This window comes from Vicia villosa, linkage group LG3, assembly GCF_029867415.1.
Source record: "Vicia villosa cultivar HV-30 ecotype Madison, WI linkage group LG3, Vvil1.0, whole genome shotgun sequence".
Lineage (NCBI taxonomy): Eukaryota > Viridiplantae > Streptophyta > Magnoliopsida > Fabales > Fabaceae > Vicia > Vicia villosa.
In genome coordinates, this window is record NC_081182.1 from 60,059,256 (window position 1) to 60,078,363 (window position 19,108).

The following is a 19,108-nucleotide window of genomic DNA, read 5'->3' on the forward strand; positions in this document are numbered from 1 at the left end:
TTTTTATATCAAAATAAGAGTTTTTTATATATTTAGAAATAAAGAAAATAAAAATTACATGGATTTTAAGATAAGACAAAATTAGATAAGCAATAATTTGTTTTTGAAATTTTTATAGCAGAAGAGAAGAGTGGAGTTTGCAGGGTTACGACACTTGTCATTTTATAACTAGTGCAGTGCAATGCAAAAGTTGCTGCAAAGAGTGAGGCACGTTTGCTCAGTGAGAGCACCGAGTGAGAGAAGTTGCTTGGTGAGAAGTTGTACGGCTCTCATTTTTTTCTTCACAGTTTTGATACTCTCTCTTTTCTCACCATCAGCCTCAACCGCCCACCTCTCTCCATCTCGGCTTCTCTCTCTTCACTCCAACCAAAACCACAACAACCACTTCATTTCATCTTTCTCTCAAATTTCATACTCCCTTGGCCATGGAAAAGAAACTCAACAAATCTCTGACCGTTTCAATGACGACTCGCTCTCCATAACTTCAAAAACAACACTCTCGTTCCTCTCTCTCTTCCTGAATTTCAACAATACTCTCACCTTCGTCATCAACACTTGAAAATTCCTTTCTCTTCCCCGCGGATTCTGTCGTGCCTCCGAGTTACATGTTTCGGTCAAGGTATCCAACATAAGCATCTCCATTACTCAAGAGCTCTGAGTTTATTTCTCACAGATCAAGATTCAGTTAAGATCTAGTTTCATCACCTCAAAAGTTCATGGAGGGGTAGAGTTTTCTTATTCTTTCGATTCAAGAACCTCCTTCAGGTAAGTATCTGAAACTCTCTCAGCATACTTAAGATGGTTGTTTCAAATGTTTGTGGTGGATAGATGTATTGTTGCACTTTGATTGCATGTTGTGTGCTTTGATTTGAGGGCTTTAGCATGCGTTGTAGTCATTATAAATATTCTACCTTAATGTTATGCATTGCTTTGAAAATTCCGAGTCAGGTGGTGGTGAATGTTCTCGTGTCTGGGTAAGCCGCCGCCGTTAGAGTGGCCTGAGAAGACCACCGGAGCTCCGTCTCCGGCATTGTTTGTTTTTTATCTTGCTTTTCCAGTTGGCGTGCGTTTAGTGGCCGTTGCTTTCCACTTTATTTCATCTTTTGTCTTTTATTCAATGATTGGTTTGTGATGTGTTGCCGTGTGATTGGCTGGAGCTGCTTTCTGTCTTTTAGTCGCTTAAGGAGACTTAACCAATTGATTATTGTTGCCTTATGTGTGTCACATGTAAATATATAACTATATGATATAGTAGCACATGCTGATGAAATAATAAAGGTAATCCTAATAATAAGATGGAGTATTAGGTTATTGCTAGTTGGGCTTGATGCCATTTTTCTGAGTGTACCCGTATTCTGATAATGCTATTACGTGTTTGTTGATGGGGCCTCAGCGCCATTATTATCTGCACCCTGGAAATCTGGCCTATGCGCCATTTGCGACAGTTGTTATTTGAGAAATCTAATATTTATATGAAATCTCAGGTTAGTTTCAAAATGCAGACGCATTCTGTAACAAGATTTCGAGATTGGCGAATAAGCGGCAATTTAAATTCAGTTAGAAATCAAGGAGAAGGAGGTAATTTTTCATGCCAAGAAGTAAATTATCTACTGATATCTTTAATTTGAATTAAATTTGTTCTATATTTGCAGAATCCTGTTTTGCTTTTGCATCATGTGCGGCGGTGGAATTTCTGTATCACCGCCACCCAAATTTTGAACAAAGGGTGTTGCTATCACCTCAAGATCTATGGAACAATTTAGTAGATGTGAACCTTCTAATGGGGGCTGATGATGATGAGGACGATTCTGATGGTGCTGATGATGATGAGGACGGTTCTAATGATGATGAGGACGATTCTGATGGTGCTGATGATGATGAGGACGGTTCTGATGATGATGAGGGTGGCTGTAGCATTCCCTTGGCTTTAGAATGGATAAGAGACCATGGTTGTGTATTGGAAGAAGACTCTCCATACTTGGAAGTACTTCAACATCCTCTACCTTTAAACGAGCGTCTGGTAAAAATATTTTCCATATTTTGTAATGTAAATACACTTTCAATATTTTGATGTGTAGTTAATAACTTTTAGTTTAATTATACTTAAATAATGTTTGCAGGTTAAAATGAGAATAGAAACTGTTGTTCCGGTACTAAGTAAGAATATGGAATATGATGTATTTCATTATGGACCTGTGATTGTGAGCATAGATTGGATTCGTGAAATGGATCGCATATCCGGGGTAAATAATACATGCAATATTTTTTTTTATGAAAATTCAATTTGTTCTTTTATTTAATCTTTATTTTTTGTAATGACAGGATGAGATATATCAGGGACCTCGTCATGCCTCTGCATTTGATCCAACACTAGTAACACACCATGCTGTGCTTGTAATAGGTTTTGGAGCTAGAAGAGTTGAAAATGAGCTTGTCCAGTTCTGGATAATCCAGAATTCTTACGGACCTGAATGGGGACATAATGGATGCGCCAAGTTTACTCGAGCTAAAATCCACAACCGTTATCTTATCAACGACGGTTGGAGACCTGCAGGCGTAACAAATCTTGATGGAAACGGAATTGAATATGAAGTGTGACATATGGTTCATCTTATTTTTAGCTTTACTTTCGTTTTCATTGTTAAATTGAACAGCTTACAACACTTCATTAACATATCATTTGTGTTTGTTTTCAATTTTCACCATTATTAGTAAACTCTTTCTTTGGCGCTCTTTCCTTAACACAACAAATCGATTGTTCAAATATTTGAATGCTTAGCAAGTCATTTACCATGAGAAATAGCTTACAGTATTTGAATAGCTAACAGTATGAGAATAGTCGATTATCTTTCATCACTAAAGGAAATTTGGCCTTTAATTTCAAAGGCTTGACATATCACATTGTACAGTAAACATACTAACTACGCTTTATATAATATTTCTGTCTGAAATAGGTTCATTGGACACGGTAAAAATGTTAGGGCCACAAAAATAGGTTCATTGGTAGTATGAAATTTTTTTGGGTAAGATTAACTTGTGTCTTAAGAAGCACAAATGAAATATTTGAGTTGAAAAAAGTATGAAAAACATTAATTATCAAATTTTAATAAATTTAATGTATAATTTTCAAGATTTTATTTTTTACATTAAGCTTTTAACATGTATAATTTGAGTCTACCAATATTTATATCCCATAGATAATATATGTAATTATTAATGAAAGGAAGAATAAGATCATAGTATAGTATTTTTTGTTCACCACAAAATTTTACTTGTCAAATTGTGTTTGCATATATTTGTTGCTCAAGATAATTTAACATAAGCAAAAATGAAAGAGAATATCTTACTCAATTCTATGAGTCTTTTATACATCATGCGAGTTGTCTAAAATACCGCACTGCTTCCATAGGTGTACCTCCGAAAGTACCTTTTTTTAAGTTATTTTGTTCCGTAGATTTACATACGGAACGTTTCATAGATGCATATACGGAACAATTTCATGTTAAACTCGCGTCAGACTCTTCTCCTCTCTCATTCTTCACTTTTCTCTTTTCAAAATTCTCAAACTCTCTCAGCCTCAAAAATCAAACTTCTACAAAAGTTATTTTCTTTTTTTCTCGAGTTCGGGTTGTTAAAGTCAACACCAACGATCAACACATTCCAACAACTTCAAAACTCAATTTAATTGATAAATTTTCGAGTTTTTGATTTATTTTAGAGTATTTTCCATAGAGTTTGAATAGATTTTTAGGTGTAGAAATCATTAGTTACTTTTAGAAACTGTTCCATACTCGAGATATTTAGACGCGACCTATAGCGTGGAATACGCATACGGCCGAGTACTATGCCCTACCCGGTAAACATGTAAATTGGCCGAGAACTGCATGTAGGAAGAAATCGGGTACTTAACCAGAAGTCGAGATGTTATAAGACATTATGGACGGTTACAAGCTTTACAAGTCATTATGGGCGGTTACAAACATTACAAGTCATTTCGAACAAACATACGTTACAAGTGATTAATGGAGAGTTACATGGCCATTAATCAAGGCTATTCAATAAGAGATAAGGCTTACACTATAAATAGGCCTCAAGATCTCAAATGATACATGACCTGATCCATCATTTGATAAGACTTTTAAAGGGGCTGTCGTAAGAGGGATACACCAGACACTCATTTTTGAACAAAGTGTATAGTACACTATGCTTCCAAATCCCCTAAGTCGTCCATAACATCACCGTGTTACATAGTTTCCCTTACCTTTAAGGGGAAGCTCTACCTATACTAAGTTTTTACACAAGAACGGAGTTATATCTGACCAAAGGGTCTTCAATCCAGTTAAGATGACTGCGCTACTTTCATCATGTTTAGCAACCGCTACAGAGAATAACCGGTGATGTAACTGTCCAAATGTCTGTTAGCAGCACCTTTATTAATGGGAGATTTCATCAAATTTCACAAACATCAAAGATAAGTAACGCATATTTACTTATGGCCAATTAATGTATTACGTCTCTAAAATATCTCATTGATATTTGTCATAATCACGACATTAAATATATTGATTATGGTTGAAGCTACATAGCGAGTTTTTAATGGTTCGATCAACATAAAAAACTTAGGGTGTCTCTTGAAGCATGAGGACTTTCAATAGCTCTTATCCTGAGTAATCTGGGCAACCTGTCGGTTTAAGTCGCGGTGTTTCAGAGATCAAAGGAGGCTGATGAGGTCTCCAACGGACAATAAGCTCGTATTGGTTCAAATTGCGATTACAACAACAGAGCAACTTAATGGAAAGGTTAAGTTGAAGCTTCTCTTGCATCGCTTTAATTCAAAGTTCTGTCGACACATTGAGATTATGTTTACAACCTATCCCCGGTCATTGCGGTGAAAATCTTGCGCTTAATATGAGATAAGTGGTTTTTTTCTAAACTTAGCTAAATCAAGTATATTATATTTGCTTGAGTCCATGGTTTTCTCATGTTGTCATAAATCTTGATTAGTCAAGTATATCCCATTACTAAACACCATTATGTCATACCGGTATATTGTACCCGGCTTTTCTGGTGTGAAGTATTGCGTATAATACTCACTTTGAATTTGTATGTGTTATAGAATTGTGCTAAAGTGATATGTGAACAAACAGTTGTATACGTGGAGTTCGTATCCACAAACAACTGAGTGCTTATCAAATATAGAAAGAAACACCTAAGCACACGTTATTTGTGTATCTCCACCTCCGTTGGGTCACCATCAGCTAGATCTCTGCATCAGGAAGGAAAACCTCACGTGAGCACCTACAAAAGTTAAAGACCGTTCGTTTAAAGTCGTTCATTTAAAGAACTAGATGTCTCAGTCTCTAAAAAATTATGACACCTACAAAATTTGATGCATTGACAGTATACATTAATTTTACACTATCATCCAATCACGAGCATGTATCCCGTTAAGTAGAGATTGCAAACGGGCGTGCCCGTCGCGTTTAGACCCGCCCCGCAAAAAACGGGACAGAGCAGTGTCGCAAGCTCGCGAAAAATGAACAGAGTCGCCACCAATATATTTATCCCATAAGGGAAAGGAATATCAGAAAACCTAACAAAGGATAAGAACAGGGTCTTACGACCAGAGAATCTAGGTGCGGGAGTCGGTTACGCGAGGGGAAGGTGCTAGCACCCCTCACGCCCATCGTACTCGATGGTATCCACCTATGTTTGTTTCTATCTAAAGGGTGTGTACTATGTCTATGTCTACATGCGAATGAATGCAAAATGTAGGGAAAAGAAAGAATTGTACTCGCACGGGCCCTACCCCGCTGCCTACGTATCCTTTTCAGGAATCAGAGTTACCGTAGCTCGGCTAAAGATTTTCTGTTTGTTTTTGTGTTTTTTAGTTGGGCGGAGTTAACGTTCGCTCTCTTGCATAAGGGATCGACCTTCGATGCGTTCGAGCGGAAATAACAGTGCCCTTAGGTGTCAACGAGGCAAAAGAAAAAGAAATGATTGGTTTGTGTCTTTTAGGGGAGATGAGTGATGAACAGTTCCCAATACCGGGCCACTCACCACCTTCTCTACTTTGTTTTAATTTTGAATCATTATTAGGTGTTTTAAGTGTTTTTGGTTGTGTATTTTTTAAGGGGAATTTGCTTGCGATTTGAATCACATAAAAGTGTATAACGGTCGAGAAATAGATTAGGGAATGGATCCCACTCATCTCTCTTCCATTATGTAGCGATCGAGAAACAGATTAGGGAATGAATCCCACTCATTTCTCTCCCACTAAGTAATTAAGAAACAGATTAGGGAATAAATCCCACTCATTTCTCTTCTATTATATAGAGATCGAGAAACAGATTAGGGAATGGATCCCACTCACTTCTCTCCCACCAAGTGATTAAGAAACAAATTAGGGAATAAATCCCACTCGTTTCCCTCACTATTAGTAACGTGTGATTCGCGTCTTCCGTTTATTAAGTATTTTAAAAGTTGAAAATAAAAAGAGATGAAAGAAGGGGAGACTAACCTAACCTTAACCTAATGATTATTGCGTATGTACAAAAGAAATCTAATGTTGACATGGTGACTAAAAGGAGAATACTAATGATATTAACAAGGTAGGCAAAAAATAAGGCCAAAAATACAAGCAATAAAATCATACAAGAATCATACAAAAATAACATGGAAATAGCGCAAAAAAAACAATTCAAGCATTAATGTGAAATTAAACTAAAACTACTATTTTTATGGGTTTTTATAAAAGAACTTAAATGTCAAAATTAACCTAAAGAATCTACTATTTTTAATGAGTTTTGTGGGAAAATTCAATCAATTAATTTAAAAATTAACCTAAAAATCTAACAAATTTTAATGGTGATTATGATTTTTATATCGACTAAAAATTCTAAAAAAAAACTATTGTGAAAATGAACCTAAATCTACAAATTTTAATAGAGTCAGGGGGTGCTAAGTTGAAAACGATGGTATATGTAGTAATTCGCTGGGCCCGATATTGTTTTGTTCATGTTCTTCTTTTCAGCTAAGTTGAAAACGATGGTATATGTTAGTTTCGTTATAGGTTTAGGAAAGGTTAGTTAGTATGGTTTTTTCTTGATGTATGCAGGGCTTTCTTTATATTCATTTGCATCATACAGCAAGGTCTTGAATGGTGATGTTTTATGGTTTATGCAGGGTTATATATGGATGCTAGGTTGGGTTGAATTTCGTGGGGCTGCGAGGAATGGTTCAATTGCAGGTTTATGGATTAATGTAAGGTCTCTATTTCGAAACCGCAGCAAGTTCGGTTCAGATTTTTTTGTGTGGATGTGGTAATGATATGTGAGGATTATATGAATGTGAATTTGGTTTTTAATGTAATTTTGGTAGTTTTTTGTATGGACTTGTTGTAATGGTAAGCCATTTTTCTGTTTTTTTTGCAGGGTCGGGGATGGCTTTACGCAAGTAGTGATGGCTGCCAAATGATGATGATGGTTAGCTGAAATGTTGCAGCAGGGTGCTGTTGATTTTTTTGGTTTTGGGTTGTTAGTGTGCATTAGGTGCAGGTACAGCAGCTTCAAGACATGACCAAATGGGATTGGATGGTGGATCAATGAGCCTTAGATGAAGGTCTTGGATTGGCGGCATGCTATGGAATGAAAGCGAATTGTCGGTGATGAAGATGGAAGCATTGGCATGGCTTGAAGATAGCAAGAAGAGAGCAAAAGTTTTAGAACATTAGGATTAGATTTCTTTTTGTAATGTACTTGGCATTTGATGCAATTTCTTGACCTTTGTCTTTGTATGTCAACTTCAAAATTATGGACAATATTCAATGTTCTCTCCTTCAATTTTAAATTCCCGCTATTTTCTTCAATTTCTTCCACTTGAATTCATGTTGTCTTGAATGAAAGGCTTCTAGATATAATGGCCACTTGAACAGTAGTATCCAATGTGAAATAAAGTGGCTTTCCAAATATTTGGTAAATAGAAATTCAACCCTCCATGGTTGCCTTTGTTGACCAAAATTCAACCTTTGTAGGAATAACCTCTATCTCCTCCTTTCACCATATGCGTATAAGAAATGGCCCTTATCCAACTTCAAATAGAAATCCGACCGACTTGCCAACTTTAAATATTTCATGATGCTCTTTTTGATGGAACTTATTTAGAAATTTGAGCAAACATTAGTTGAACTAAGATAGCTTCTATTCCAAGTAACCACAACAAACCCCAATCCATGAGAGTAATGAGTCATTGGCCCATCATAACCATATACAGAGACATGAAACTCAACTCTTTCCATGAACATTGATCCAACGCCAAGTTTATTGATTAATGAATGCATGAGGTGCGTTAAATGACCTAGTGGAGGTATGCAGATGAAACGCGAAGCTAAAGCCAGTTAGAAATTAAAGGGTAGGACAAATTTGGGGTATGACAGCTGCCCCTATTTAATCGTCTTAATCCTTAAGGTAAGATTGGCGCCAACCTTTCAAACATTCGAGGTAGAAGAAGATTAAATATCAGAACCAGAAATTTGTCCTGAAATGATGGTGTTATTGTCATACTTATTTTTTGTTTTGATGTCTGCTGGGGAAAGATAATTTTGTCTTTTCTGGTGGAGAAATATACAGTGAATAATTGGATTTGAATGGTGATAGCTTGTAACGTAGCCTAGGTGCCAATACAAGGTTCTCAATGGAAGTGATTAATGTGAAAGTGATTGGAAGAGAAATAGGTTCGACAGAAAGGTAAGGTAACATAGACAAATGTTTTAAGAGAGATACAGACGAGTATCGAAAGAAGATACAGACGAGTACCAAAGGAATGACACAGACGAGCATCGAAAGAAGATACAGACAAGTACCAAAGGAATGACACAGATGAGCATCGAAAGAAGATACAGACGAGTACCAAAGGAACGACACATACGAGCATCGAAAGAAAATACATACGAGTACCAAAGGAACGACACATACGAGCATCGAAAGAAAATACATACGAGTACAAAAGAAACGACACACACGAGCATCGAAAGAATGACACAGACGAGTATTTGACTCAATACAGACGAGTATCGAAAGAAGATACAGACGAGTACCAACGGAATGACACAAACGAGTGTCGAAAGAATGACACAGACGAGCATCGATAGAATGACACAGACGAGCATTGAAAGAATGACACAAACGAGTGTTTGACTCAATACAGACGAGTATCGAAAGAAGATACGGACGAGTACCAAAGGAATGACACAAATGAGTGTCGAAAGCATGACACAGAAGAGCATCGATAGAATGACACGGACGAGTGTTTGACACAATACAGACAAGTATCGAAAGAAGATACAGACGAGTACCAACGGAATGACACAAACGAGTGTCGAAAGAATGACACAAACGAGTGTTTGAATCAATACAGACGAGTATCGAAAGAAGATACGGACGAGTACCAAAGGAACGACATAGACGAGCATCAAAAGAATGACACAGACGAGCATCGATAGAATGACACAGACGAGCATCGAAAGAATGACACAAACGAGTGTTTGACTTAATACAGACGAGTATCGAAAGAAAATACGGACGAGTATCAAAGGAATGACACTGACAAGTGTTCGAGGAGCTTGGTAGATGGACTTACTGGGGATCGGGAATTGGTCTTGAAATGGTTTTCCAGGACGGAAGGCAAAGGATACACAACACGGGGGTTGGATCTAAAAAGTTTGCCCGTACGAGGGAAAGGGACGACGGAGACTAGTGACGACTAAACTCGACCCAAAAGAGTAGTGCATACTGAATGATCACGGAGATATTGATGCTTGCGAAGCCTAAGATTTACATTAATCCCTCAAGCCAAAGGCGAGGTGTAATCCTTCAAGAGTGGCAATCGTTCGAATTGCCACACACTAAGTATGTTTATTCAAACGATTGAAAAATGAGATGGGTTGAGTGCCCACCCTCATTCACACTCTAATCTGCACGCAGCATACGGGAAATAACCACGACAAGACTAGTAACGACTAGACTCGACAAGAAGATGACAGTAACCCTTGGAGATTACGAAGATATTGTTGCTTACGAAGCATAAGAATCACATTAGTCCCTCAGGCCAAAAGGCGGGGTGTAACTCTTCAAGAGTGGCAATCATTCGAATTGCCACACACCAAGTATGGTTATTCAAATGATTGAAAAATGAGATGGGTTGAATGCCCACCCTCATTCACACTCTAATCTGCACGTAGCATACGGGAAATAACCTCGGAGACAACGATTCTGACGAAGAAAGACATTGTATCTGATCCATACTATAGAGAGAAGATGAGACTTCTTCTGGGGATATATTACTTTGTGCCTCCTAGGCACATAAAACTGGCTTATGTGCTGATGCATGTTTGAATTTTTCTATGGCGTAATGCTCCATTTTGATGGATATGCTACGCTTTTGAGGATGCAATGTTATATGCGATGGATACTATATGCAGAGTGCCAAATAAAGGCGTTAGTGAGGTAGACACCAGGGAGAATCCCCTTAGTGTTAAGGACCATGTGGAGGTGCCAATAGATATTGGACTTTGACTTTGCGAGGTACACATTCTAGTTGTTGGCTTGTAGAGTGTAGAATAACTTCTGACTTCTCACCATGTGCCACTGCTTGTAAGATTTTCAACTTGAGGAGATTCCCTCGATTCACCATGTTGGGGATGAGAAATCCAGATAAGGGGACCTGGTTGGGGAAATGGAACAACTCTCAGGAGAAATAAACTCCTATGCTTGAGGAATGGAACAAACTCTCAGGAGAAGTAAACTCCTGTGCTTGGGGAGAGAATAAGTTTCCAGGAGAAATCCGACGCTCAGGGAGAGGCAAGATAACTCGAAAGATTGTGCCCCAAGCTTCATGACCTATGAAGGAATTTTCCCTAAAGGATCCTTGGAGAGATTTGTCGAATCTCGACGTAATTGCCCCAGATTGGTTGAACTCAAGAGAGATTCCTCGACGTGATTGCCCCAGATATGCTGAATTTGAGAGGTCGAACCTCAATTCAGTTGCCCCTGATTAGGTATATCTTATTGGAATCCTCAAGCTTTCTTCGTTTTGAAGTCAAACAAACGTGGAAACAACTTTACCATGCTCAACGGACTCTTCAAACTCTTCCCCTCAGGGTAATCAAAGAAAGCATTAATTGTTCATGCCCAACGAAGTTCTTTAGAGAACCTCCCTCTTGATGGTCAACATTTGAAATGATTAGCTTTTACTCCTCGGAGTTCTCAAGTCTCTTGTACTTTGACATGATCAAGTTACTCACTGATTCTCATCATGGTAACTCCCTTGATGTTAAGCACATATTTTGTATGCAAAAGAATGTTAATTCTAAGAATGACAATTCTAATGCAAAACCTATGTTAGTCTTGAAGTTTAAAGAAACTTTTATTGAAATGAGGTTGCGACCTCTTGTGAATGGATCACTAGTTGACACAACCTCGATTTTTGCATGTGAAAGATAAAACTGGCATACGATATCAACACAAATATGTGTTACGCTTCATTGGGAGTCAGTTAAACGCTATCTCATCGGGGTGTGATTTCAAAATAACCCTACTTCAATTAGGACTTTTAAGGGTTGTAACTTGGTTGGGTTCACGGTTTTCAGAAAACAAAGGATTTTTAGGCTCAATATTATTTGGTACCCACCCCCTTCGTGATGTTCTCCATTCCTAGGTTCAATTAACTCAACATGAGTGTTCATCCCTCACAAGGAATTTGGAATGGTTGAGGAATCAATGAGGTTTTTTTGGACATGGCGGTCGCTCACCTTTTATTCTTCTGATTCATTATCACACGACTTTGTTCTTGGCAATTTCATCATCTTTTTTTTTCATGCCTCTTTTGCCGTTTTTTCATCCTTTTTCTTCTTATTATATATATTTTATAGCCATTTTTTTTTGCTATTTTTTTTTTGAACAAGTCGTGTGACCTTGCATTATCTTCGATTCGTTGGAGGTGATTGCGACTGCCTCGCTCCTTTGATTTGATGAAGGATTACCATTGTGGTATCATCATCTCTTGATCTCTTGATGGGATAAGGATAATCATTGTGGTTTTGACATTCCTCAACCTTTTGAAGGATAACCATTGTGGTATCCTTAGATGCATACCCTTTTGGTGAGTTTTGAACACTCGATCAAGTTAAATGAACACTACCCTGCCCCAAGGTTAAAATAAGGGTTTTTATGATTAGAAAAGAAACTCCTACTTCAAGGCTCAAAGGGGTTAACGAGGGTCTATCTCCCTTATATCTCTGGTGTTTGGGGATTTGAAATAATGCCTGTACATCTTCGGTAGGGTTTTATTCAAAAACACACGATTAGAGATTTTTGCATTTTTAATCTTCATCATTCTCCCTCCGCTCCTTGCCTAAGCAAGAGAATAGTAAATTTGGTATCGTATGCAAGCAAATCATTTTATGAGTGAAAACGAATGGATTTCTTCAAGACAAACATAAACAATGTATTTTTATTTTCATTCAGAAATTAACAAGTTTTTACATGCTATCAATGCTTTAAACAAAAAATGAAATGTTACAAATGAGAATGCAATAAAGAACTGAATGGCCGCGCCATTGTTGAGGAGACTTGACTCCGTATGGACTTATTGCTCTTGAATACTTTATGCAATTTTGATACCCTCTTGAGACTTCAATTTGTGCATGAACCTCGTGATATGAATCAGCCATGTCTTGCAAATTGTCTCTGAAAGACATACAATCCTCAGTTGAATGGCTTTGTGCTCCAGCATGATAGTCACTTAGCATTATCATGACTTCCCAGAAGAAAATTCCAACAAAGTTACCCAAGAGTTGTAAATTTTTGCCTTACTTTAGGGATTCGAGCAATGCGAGTGATGCAATGCTCAAGATAAGAGTACGTCTTGCTTATCCCTCAATCGGGAGCCCCAAGTATAGTTGCTAGAGTAGTAATCGCCATCATAAAATGGAAATAATCTTGTATGGTCATCAAACTCAAGAGAGCTACTTGTGGTGCAGAAGGCCCAATACACGAATCTTAACTAGTTGAAATTCCGACAAATGGGGAAGCAAATGGGCACAAGGCAATCACATCAATTTGTTTCTCATATCCTTTTTGTTTTTGTTAATAAGCGAAGGCAACTGAGAAGGAAATTCCGAGAAAAGGTAATTGAGATATGAAGCAGAACCTTGAGAATGAGAAGCGTTGTGTAGAACACTCTTGATTACCACGCGGGAAAGGATTCTGACGAAGTCACCCCGGAATTGGTAATGCTTTAAGGGATTCGAGCAATGCAAATGATGCAAAGCTCAAGATAAGAATACGTCTTGCTTATCCCTCGATCGGGAGCCCCAAGCAACTTCCAACATGTACAAGAGATGATTACCACTTTGGCTTCAATATCCAAACCATTTAGAGTGCGAGTAAATGAACCTTGAAATTTCTTGACATCAGGCACTGGGCACAATCAAACAATGTCTAAATCAACAGAGTCACGACCTTTTATGGCTTCCACACTTTCCTCCAGGAGGTGAAACCTTTTGTCAACTTCAATACTCGGAAACTAGAAGACTCCAATGATGTGAATTCTCCTTACCAAGAACAAGAATCTCAACATTATTTCAGACATTCTGATTCATAAGACCTTCTCATGGGTGAAATTAACATTTGCATATGGCCTTTGAGGAGCTTGTCTCAATTCTTCTTGTCAAAGAGAAAAGGCTTAAATAACCTCCACACACTAATTCATGTTAGTTCCCATTTTTGTTCTCATTTTAGTCAAATAAACCCACGGAGTTGTTCCAAGGTTAACTTTTGAGCACGTAGCGGTGAGAAGTCAATTGTATTGTTGAAGTCAGAACTTGAGTAGAAAGGGCCCCATAAGCTTCTGAGAGAACCATGAAATGCATGATAGTATGAATGCAATGTTTCATTTATGAGAGATCCTAAAGTCTTTTTATCAACTTTTCTTTTTTCTCTTTTTTTTTGGAATCAAGGCTTTGTTTTATATGGAGTATCTTTTCTTTTCTTTTTTCCTTTTTTTTTTTGAAATAGACTTTAGGATCCCCCATAAATGAAGTGGATAAAGCAATGATGTAATGCAATGCAACAACATGGGATCAAGATCCATATAATCTTAGTAACCACTGTACAATCCTCTGAATAACTGATGTAGGTCAAATGTCAGGAGATTAAAGGTCCGACATAGGTACCACACAACCATAGGAACAATAGCCATCAACAGAACTGAACAATCACCAACGGTACCTGTCATGTATATCCCTCCCCACTCACAGGTGAATCTAGGTCAGGGTAGGTCAAAAGGTCTCCAGTATTAACAACTCTCTTGAAAGACCATCATCGTTGCAAATACATGCCGACAATGGTATCCCATTCGAGTCTCAACTGGTCGTGGGTCTCATGATCGCAATCAACAGAACCTGACATTCTGTTGGCGTCATGACTATCCACTCTATCCTAGGTATCCTATGTGTCAGCTCTGGCCTGGGTATTGGGCCTTTTACCTCATAGAACATCCCACCCAACCTGCAAACAGAGAAAATATATGATCCCTACGGGGACCCATAATATAGTCCAGATGCATGCGGAAAGTAAACATGATATGCACGTGGAAATAAACATGATATGCAGGAATATATAAGATGTAAACAAACAAAAAAAGACAAAGAAACACCCAATAAAAGAAACACACAAAGGCTAGGATCGACTCACTAAGAATGGACCAACACAGGTCTATCACATCCCCAGCAGAGTCGCCAGTTGTCGCACGCTCGCGAAAAATGAACAGAGTCGCCACCAATATATTTATCCCATAAGGGAAAGGAATATCAGAAAACCTAACAAAGGATAAGAACAGGGTCTTACGACCAGAGAATCTAGGTGCGGGAGTCGATTACGCGAGGGAAAGGTGCTAGCACCCCTCACGCCCATCGTACTCGATGGTATCCACCTATGTTTGTTTCTATCTAAAGGGTGTGTACTATGTCTATGTCTACATGCGAATGAATGCAAAATGTAGGGAAAAGAAAGAATTGTACTCGCACGGGCCCTACCCCGCTGCCTACGTATCCTTTTTAGGAATCAGAGTTACCGTAGCTCGACTAAAGATTTTATGTTTGTTTTTGTGTTTTTTAGTTGGGCAGAGTTAACGTTCGCTCTCTTGCATAAGGGATCGACCTACGATGCGTTCGAGCGGAAATAACAGTGCCCTTAGGTGCCAACGAGGCAAAAGAAAAAGAAATGATTGGTTTGTGTCTTTTAGGGGAGATGAGTTATGAACAGTTCCCAATACCGGGCCACTCACCACCTTCTCTACTTTGTTTTAATTTTGAATCATTATTAGGTGTTTTAAGTGTTTTTGGTTGTGTATTTTTTAAGGTGAATTTGCTTGCGATTTGAATCACATAAAAGTGTATAACGGTCGAGAAACAGATTAGAGAATGGATCCCACTCATCTCTCTTCCATTATGTAGCGATCGAGAAATAGATTAGGGAATGAATCCCACTCATTTCTCTCCCACTAAGTAATTAAGAAACAGATTAGAGAGTAAATCCCACTCATTTCTCTTCAATTATATAGCGATCGAGAAACAGATTAGGAAATGGATCCCACTCATTTCTCTCCCACCAAGTGATTAAGAAACAGATTAGGGAATAAATCCCACTCGTTTCCCTCACTATTAGTAACGTGTGATTCGCGTCTTCCGTTTATTAAGTATTTAAAAGTTGAAAAGAAAAAGAGATGAAAGAAGGGGAGACTAACCTAACCTTAACCTAATGATTATTGCGTATGTACAAAAGAAATCTAATGTTAACATGGTGACTAAAAGGAGAATACTAATGATATTAACAAGGTAGGCCAAAAATAAGGCCAAAAATACAAGCAATAAAATCATACAAGAATCATACAAAAATAACATGGAAATAGCGCAAAAAAAACAATTCAAGCATTAATGCGAAATTAAACTAAAACTACTATTTTTATGGGTTTTTATAAAAGAACTTAAATGTCAAAATTAACCTAAAGAATCTACTATTTTTAATGAGTTTTGTGGGAAAATTCAATCAATTAATGTCAAAATTAACCTAAAAATCTAACAAATTTTAATGGTGATTATGATTTTTATATCGACTAAAAATTCTAAAAAAAACTATTGTGAAAATGAACCTAAATCTACAAATTTTAATAGAGTCAGGGGGTGCTAAGTTGAAAACGATGGTATATGTAGTAATTCGCTGGGCCCGATATTGTTTTGTTCATGTTCTTCTTTTCAGCCAAAAATGAAGACAACGGGCCAGGGGGGTGTTAGCAGCGATTTGGCCCAAAGAACGTTTTCAGACTTAGATTTTTTCTAGTACCAAAAATGGAGTGTGCTGGACCTGTGGGGGTATGAAGAGAAATTCGTGATAGGCCCAAGAGTTATTCAGATTTTGTTTTCAGATTTTATTCACCAATAAAAAAAGAATTAAAAAAACTAAAAAAATAATTAAGATGAAAGGGATTTTAGGGTTACATGAGTTGTGGCGTTCCCAATTCCTTCAAACCGAACTCGACTCCCTCCTTCATCACAGACGGCGGTGACGGTACATGCCGACAGACCTCAACGGCGTGACACCATGATCTCTTCTCCTCACTCTCAATCGTTTCCTCTCTGATGCCTCTCGCTCTCATACTTTCTTCATCTTTCACGACGTGGCTCATCTCCGGTTCGAACTCAAGTGACGGCGGCGATGTCCTTCGTCTTCTCCGATCAAATCTTTCATCGCCATTCTCTCTAACTCGCTAACTCTCTCACGACCTCGTTCCCCGTTCTCTCTCGATCTCTTCTTGTTGCGTTGTTGTTGTTGTTGCAACGTGACGATGATTGGCGTTGAGATGTGGCGAAGATTGATGATGTTGCGCTGAGAAGGTTGTTGAAGATTGCAGCAAGTCAATGAAGATTGATGAATCCACGGTGGGGATATTGAAGGTGCCCTTTCTGTTACAACCGAATCTTCCTCCTCCTCCGATAATTCTGTTTCGTTTTCTTTTCAGGATGGAAGAATGGCAATCGAAGATGATTATTGGTGATGATTTTCTAGAGAATTAGGAGTGAAGATGATGAGCTTTGAATTGTTAAAGGTGTGAAGATAAAGGTTGAGGTGAGATTGAAGGTGGAAATGGCGTGTGATTGTGGATGAAGAGGAAGATCGATGGTTCAGTATGCAGATTGAGAGAAGATTGAAGATTGGTTGTAGAGAGAGTTTTTTTGAAGAATGATTGAAGGTTTAGGTTGTGAAGAAGATTATGGTGATGTGAGGTGTGAAGAAGATCAAGAGGGATTGTTATGAGAAGTGAAGAAGGGAGCCCTGGAGAATGGTGAAGAAGCTGTTATATAGAGGTTCAAGGAGAGGATTCTGTTCAGGTTAGTTCCGACTCTCTTCTTCTGCTTTTTCTGTGAGTTAAAAGGTTAGTTATGAGTATGTTTTGATGGTTACGGTCAGTTTTGACAGTTAGTTGGAACTGTTATGAGATGTTTGAAAGTTAGTTATAGGTGGTTATGATTCTGTTTTCTGTTATGAAAGTTGGTTGGTAGTTAGTTAGGTTTTTGTGAAGTTGGGGAGTAGTTAGAAAAGGTTAGTTTTCTGTTACAGGTGGTTAGAAAGTGGTTAGAAAAGGTTTGGAGTTATGTTTGACAGTTAGGAAGTTTGTTACTTGTTTTTCTCTATTGAGAGTTAGTTGGTAATTACCTCTGTTATGAACTTCTTTTTTCTGTTATGGTCAGAAATTATTAGTAGCTGTTAGTTTGGTTATAGGTTTAGGAAAGGTTAGTTAGTATGGTTTTTTCTTGATGTATGCAGGGCTTTCTTTATATTCATTTGCATCATACAACAAGGTCTTGAATTGTGATGTTTTGTGGGTTATGCAGGGTTATATATGGATGCTAGGTTGGGTTGAATTTCGTGGGGCTGCGAGGAATGGTTCAATTGCAGGTTTATGGATTAATGTAAGGTCTCTATTTCGAAACCGCAGCAAGTTCGGTTCAGATTTTTTTGTGTGGATGTGGTAATGATATGTGAGGATTGTATGAATGTGAATTTGGTTTTTAATGTAATTTTGGTAGTTTTTTGTATGGATTTGTTGTAATGGTAAGCCATTTTTCTGTTTTTTTTGCAGGGTCGGGGATGGCTTTACGCAAGTAGTGATGGCTGCCAAATGATGATGATGATGGTTAGCTGAAATGTTGCAGCAGGGTGCTGTTGATTTTTTTGGTTTTGGGCAGTTAGTGTGCATTAGGTGCAGGTACAGCAGCTTCAAGACATGACCAAACGGGATTGGATGGTGGATCAATGAGCCTTAGATGAAGGTCTTGGATTGGCGACATGCTATGGAATAAAAGCGAATTGTCAGTGATGAAGATGGAAGCATTGGCATGGCTTGAAGATAGCAAGAAGAGAGCAAAAGTTTTAGAACATTAGGATTAGATTTCTTTTTGTAATGTACTTGGCATTTGATGCAATTTCTTGACCTTTGTCTTTGTATGTCAACTTCTTCAAAATTATGGACAATATTCAATGTTCTCTCCAATTTTAAATTCCCGCTATTTTCTTCAATTTCTTCCACTTCTTCCACTTGAATTCATGTTGTCTTGAATGAAAGGCTTCTAGATATAATGGCCACTTGAACAATAGTATACAATGTGAAATAAAGTGGCTTTCCAAATATTTGGTAAATAGAAAGTCATCCCTCCATGGTTGCCTACCCTTTGTAGGAATAACCTCTATCTCCTCCTTTCACCATATGCGTATAAGAAATGGCCCTTATCCAACTTCAAATAGAAATCAATGATTTATTTTAAACATTTTCATCGACCATGCATGAATCATTCATGTGAACGTGTTAATTGAATATCAGACATAGTATAGTTTATGGTTCTGTTATCAAATTCAATTATCTATTTGTTTGTTATTGGATATATGTGTAACCAAATATTAATAGGTCTAATACCATTTATACTTGTCAATTCCTATTCCTATGTAATATGGGCTATATTGGGCATGCTTGAGGGTGTAATTGGAACACACTTCCA

At 37.8% G+C, this 19,108-nt stretch overlaps 1 protein-coding gene across 1 annotated transcript; it reads left to right on the plus strand.

The window, feature by feature from the left end:
• Positions 1-243: 243 nt before the first annotated feature.
• Positions 244-2,598, plus strand: LOC131658165 (uncharacterized). The gene is made up of 5 exons (XM_058927494.1): positions 244-765; positions 1,485-1,578; positions 1,653-2,020; positions 2,121-2,243; positions 2,323-2,598. The coding sequence occupies exons 2-5, from the start codon at positions 1,497-1,499 to the stop codon at positions 2,596-2,598; spliced, it is 849 nt and encodes a 282-aa protein (XP_058783477.1). The 5' UTR covers positions 244-765; positions 1,485-1,496.
• Positions 2,599-19,108: the final 16,510 nt, after the last annotated feature.

Excerpts from the sequence above, each read along its gene's own strand:
- LOC131658165 (XM_058927494.1), top strand. The coding sequence starts at position 1,497 with ATGCAGACGCATTCTGTAACAAGATTTCGAGATTGGCGAATAAGCGGC. Across the intron at positions 2,021-2,120 it reads TACCTTTAAACGAGCGTCTG|GTTAAAATGAGAATAGAAAC; the intron begins GTAAAAATATTT and ends TAATGTTTGCAG. Across the intron at positions 2,244-2,322 it reads AAATGGATCGCATATCCGGG|GATGAGATATATCAGGGACC; the intron begins GTAAATAATACA and ends TTGTAATGACAG.